This window comes from Sardina pilchardus, chromosome 3, assembly GCF_963854185.1.
Source record: "Sardina pilchardus chromosome 3, fSarPil1.1, whole genome shotgun sequence".
In the NCBI taxonomy this organism is placed as follows: domain Eukaryota; kingdom Metazoa; phylum Chordata; class Actinopteri; order Clupeiformes; family Clupeidae; genus Sardina; species Sardina pilchardus.
Window position 1 is genome coordinate 9,391,999 of NC_084996.1, and position 4,884 is coordinate 9,396,882.

The following is a 4,884-nucleotide window of genomic DNA, read 5'->3' on the forward strand; positions in this document are numbered from 1 at the left end:
CTGATTTGTTTGAAAAAAGAGGAATATGCCAAAAGTGGTAGGACATTACTGAAGACATTGACATGACATCAAATGCTGATACTATTATTCACAAAGTCAGGAAATGACCTGCACACCTTGATAGTTTTTTTTGCAAGTGCAGCTTTTTAAGGGTCAAACTTTTGAAAAAGTAAAGAAAAAGTGCAACACTGCTGCTTACGGTCACCACTGTATTGGCTGGCACAGTCAGTAAAGTGATGACTCTGTAGAGCAGCAGCTTTACTTTTTCCTTACTTTTTCAAAAGTTTAATACCATTCTGATTGAAAAAAAAAAAAAAAAAAAAAACTTTTGTAAAGGGCGAATTAAAATGATTGGCTAAATGAACTAAAATCATAAAGATTCATAAATCATCTGTCAGTAGTCAAAGCCACTGCAGACCACATGGGGCCAGTATACTCACAGGAACATTGCACAAACATTGTCTGAAATTACACATTGACTTAATATTTAAACATGATGAACTAATATATGGGTGTAAAAAGATTGTATGTCTATATCACTGCTGAATAAGCAAAATGAGGTAATTGCCTAAGTGCACCATTATACTCTAGTCTAACCCATTCAGACAGTTTCAGCAGTCCAGATGGGAGTGGCCAATGCAAAACAAACCCAGCTCTTATATGTGTGAGTGAAGGAAGTTCTTGAGACAAAATGCATTATTCAGCCATGTGTCTATCACAGCTTCTTTTAGTGGCTCTTTGTCTAACAGGTAGGTTTTTACCCAGTGCCTCTCTTTGTCTGGGGACTTTTCAATATGTTTGTGTTGTGCTCACCTGCTATCCATCTTTCACAGGTGCAGCTGGTCAGACACTGACTGAATCAGAGCCAGTAGTTATTAGACCTGGAGGATCTCACAAACTGACCTGCACCACGTCTGCGTTCACATTTAGCAGCTATGAAATGAGCTGGATCAGACAAGCTCCTGGTAAAGGCCTGGAGTGGATTACTTATATCGGCACATACAGTACCCCAATCTACTACTCCCAGTCAGTCCGGGGGAGATTCACCATCTCCAGGGATGATTCCAGAAGTGAGCTCTACTTACAGATGCGCAGCCTGAAGAGTGAAGACACTGCTGTGTATTACTGTGCTCGTGAACACAGTGGAGGAAGGCAGAAGCCAGGCTGTACAAAAACACTTCACTTCCCCATTTAGTACATGAGCCTTATTCATGAAACATGAGAGTACGATAAAATAAAATGTTTGTGTATCAGCTTTTGTGGCCAAACTAAATATTTGTATTCATGTAATTGTTTCAATTTTAGCACCACAGACCCGAGTACTAAGTTATAAAACACAATATTCCAGATCTAAAAATGTACATGTGCTCGTAGCAGTTGAACTACTGTATGATAAGTGTTGCAGCTCATTGGAGCCCCTGAGGAGACATTATGTGGAAAGTATAAAAGCCACATTAATTGTGTGTACGATTACTGAATGCAACATTATGTAAATCAATTCAGAGGCACTTGCTGTTTGAAGAGTGTTATGGAGTCCATATCCAGTAAAATGATTTTGGGAAACAATAAAATGAATGTAACTGGTTGCCTTTATATGATTTTGACAATAGTTTGTGTCCTGGACCAACATAATCAATGCTTCTGTTTCTACATGTGTCTTATACACGTGTGAGGATTGATGTTATTCTTACTCAACCGAGTTCCATAATCACACAGCCTGGGAAGTCTATCTGTCTTACCTGCAACGTAAAGTATTCATTGTCTATAAGCTGAAAAACTGCATCTACAGAGACCCCTCCAGCAGCACAGTGACTGTCTACAGACTGGAGACGCAGTTGGGTATTACTGTACCCAAAAAAACCCCACAGAACTACATCCGTACAACACACCATTAAAGCAGCCCTATGCACGTCTTTTTGTTTACCTTAATACAATAGTTTCAAAGACAATTTGATCGTACACAAACTCATTCACCATTGAGCATAACTGGCAGCAACCCACAGATGGAGAACCATCCTTGCCATTTTTGCCCTTTTGCTAGTAAAAAAAGCACATGCATCGTCTACAGGAAGAAGTCCTCAAGCCATGAGAAATGTTTATAACGTTAAAGAGAAACTATGCAGGATTGGCGATTTCATCTTAAGTTTCGGTTTCGTTTTTCATTTTCGCTCGTTTTATGCTTGCATGTTTCTCTGCAGAGCTTCTCTGACAGCTTTAGCGTGTATATTTATACATATATAGGCTATATATAAATATATAAATTGCAAGCGTGGTTCTTCCTGTTCTTTATGCGTCTCAGCCTTCCAGATGTAAACAGGGAACGATCGTCTCCTGAACAAACTGCAAGGTTGCAATAACGGATAGGGACACTGGGGGCGGGAGGAAATATTACTGTTTTCGATAAAACTGGTCAGTCAAGCAAAACAACGATTTCTAAGCGATTTTATAACTATGAAAAAGTTGCATAGGGTCTCTTTAAGATAAAATATTTCGTGAGGAAGCTCTAGAATAGCCAACAAATAAAAAAAATAGAAAAATAAAAATAAAAATAAAAACTGTGTTGGATGCCTTTACTGTAAGCAAAGCATCACAGTCCCATAACACTAAGTTGTAAGGCTTTACCAAAACCTCCAACACTTGACACAACAAACATGGAAAATATTGTTTTAAAGTTCTATTAAACCCCCTTTCATGTCGCATGTTGCAGTTCTTATCCCAGGCATTAGTCATTCTCCAAAAGTCTCAATGTAATCAGACAGCTATCTATCTATAATTTATGTATTTAAGACAGACATCAAGGAATGCCCAAGTTGTACGCCCAAGTAATCAAAAACTACACCTTGATAAAATTTGGAATATACTGTACAGGCTGAACACACGCTGCGAATTACTTTGCACGACACTTACTGTGATGTGATGGCACTTAAAGTGAAGGAATGTGATGGCTGTACATTATATTGGCCTGTTTTGAATTGGGAATTGTAAGGAAAGTGCAAGGATGCATGGATCTGCCATAATGCAGCTGTTCAGTTTAAAGTGCCATTGGCTGCATTCAATCTCATGTGGTTGAGTTAGTTTCTGTAAATTAACTGATTGGTTTGAAAATATGTTTCCAAAAGAAATAAAACACTAGTGAAGATATTAATATCAATGCTAATATGCTACATTGTAAATTATATACAATGTATACAAATTGAGTTTAAGTTAGTGTCCATGAGGAAAATGTGCTCTCATACCTCCTGGCAACAGAAACATGGACATTGCTGACCACATGGGGGCAGTACACTCACAGGATCTCATGTAATGAGTTGAGTGAGTCTACAGGGAACAGAATACAATGTTTAGCATAATCATTTCTATATGATGTCACTGTAACATTTTATAACATTGTTATAACAACATATTTTGATTGGATTTTGACGAAGCAACCATTGTCTCATATATCATCACCTTATGTAAATTTACTTAAACTTAAGACAATTTAAAACAAATTTCACAAATCATTAAAACATGTAAATTCTGCTATGTTCATCATCCACATTTATTATTTCTGATAGCCTGAAATGTATCTTGATAGTAGAGAGTATTATGAACGACTGTAACGGTACAAAGCCGTATGACGATATGGCTGCTACAAAACTGTGGAATCAGGTAATTACCTGCAAGCACCATCATACTGCTAAAATCCATTTAGACACTGTTCCAGCAGTCCAGATGGGAGTGGCCAATGCAAAACAAAATCAGCTCTTATATCTGTGTGTGAAGGAAATGAAAAAACAGACGTCTTAGACGCAATGTCTTATTCAGCCATGTGTCTATCACAGCTTATTTTAATGGCTCTTTGTCTAACAGGTAGGTTTACTCTTACTCAATGCTTCCCTTTGTCTTAGGACTTTCCAATATGTTTGTGTTGTGCTCACCTGCTATTCATCTTTCACAGGTGCAGCTGGTCAGACACTGACTGAATCAGAGTCAGTAGTTATTAGTCCTGCAGGATCTCACAGACTGACCTGCTCCACATCTGGATTCACATTTAGCAGCTATCCCATGAACTGGGTCAGACAAGCTCCAGGGAAAGGCCTGGAGTGGATTGCTTTTATTCACACAGCCAGTTCCCATATCTACTACTCCCAGTCAGTCCAGGGGAGATTCACCATCTCCAGGGATGATTCCAGAAGTGAGCTCTACTTACAGATGAGCAGCCTGAAGAGTGAGGACACTGCTGTGTATTACTGTGCTCGGAGGGCACAGTAGAGGAAAGCAGAAGCCAGGCTGTACAAAAACACTTCCCCATTTAGCACATGAGTCTTGTTCATGAAACTTGAATGATAAAAATGGCAGAAATGAATGCACCCATATTAGTTATCTTCATTACATTCTATCGTTTATGTCAGTCTTTAGATTAGATACACATGATTCCACACACACACACACACACACACACACACACACACACACACACACACACACACACACACACACACACACATTATTTAGGCTAATAGTTTCAATTATGGCACCACAGACCCAAATGGAGAGGATCAACTTACACTATTGCTAATAAGAAATATGCTTTAGAAATTGGATTAGTTGAGCTACAGTATACAAATGTTGGAGTCCCATATCATTGGAGTCTGAGGAGACACTGTGGGACAAATAAAAGCCCACTGCAAACACGATAGCAGGGAGCTCAGTCCTTTTGCGTATGAATACTGAATGCAACATGATGTAAGTGTATCACACACACAGAAATTGCACATTCACATTACTGCTATACAACTGAGACCATCAAAATGAGACTGAGCATGAATATGTCATTTACCATTCAGCAAATATATTTCAAAGTTGAACTTGAATTTACAGTAGGTGTCATGGTCTGAGCCG

General features: G+C 38.6%; 2 gene segments (V, D, J or C); both read left to right on the forward strand.

The window, feature by feature from the left end:
* Window positions 1-691: 691 nt before the first annotated feature.
* On the forward strand, window positions 692-1,895 carry LOC134075852 (immunoglobulin heavy variable 3-48-like). The segment is given in 3 exon segments: window positions 692-749; window positions 834-1,166; window positions 1,717-1,895. Coding segments are annotated over 3 exon segments (570 nt in total).
* Window positions 1,896-3,794: 1,899 nt separating this feature from the next.
* Window positions 3,795-4,254, forward strand: LOC134075853 (immunoglobulin heavy variable 3-21-like). The segment is given in 2 exon segments: window positions 3,795-3,852; window positions 3,941-4,254. Coding segments are annotated over 2 exon segments (372 nt in total).
* The last annotated feature ends 630 nt before the right edge of the window (window positions 4,255-4,884 follow it).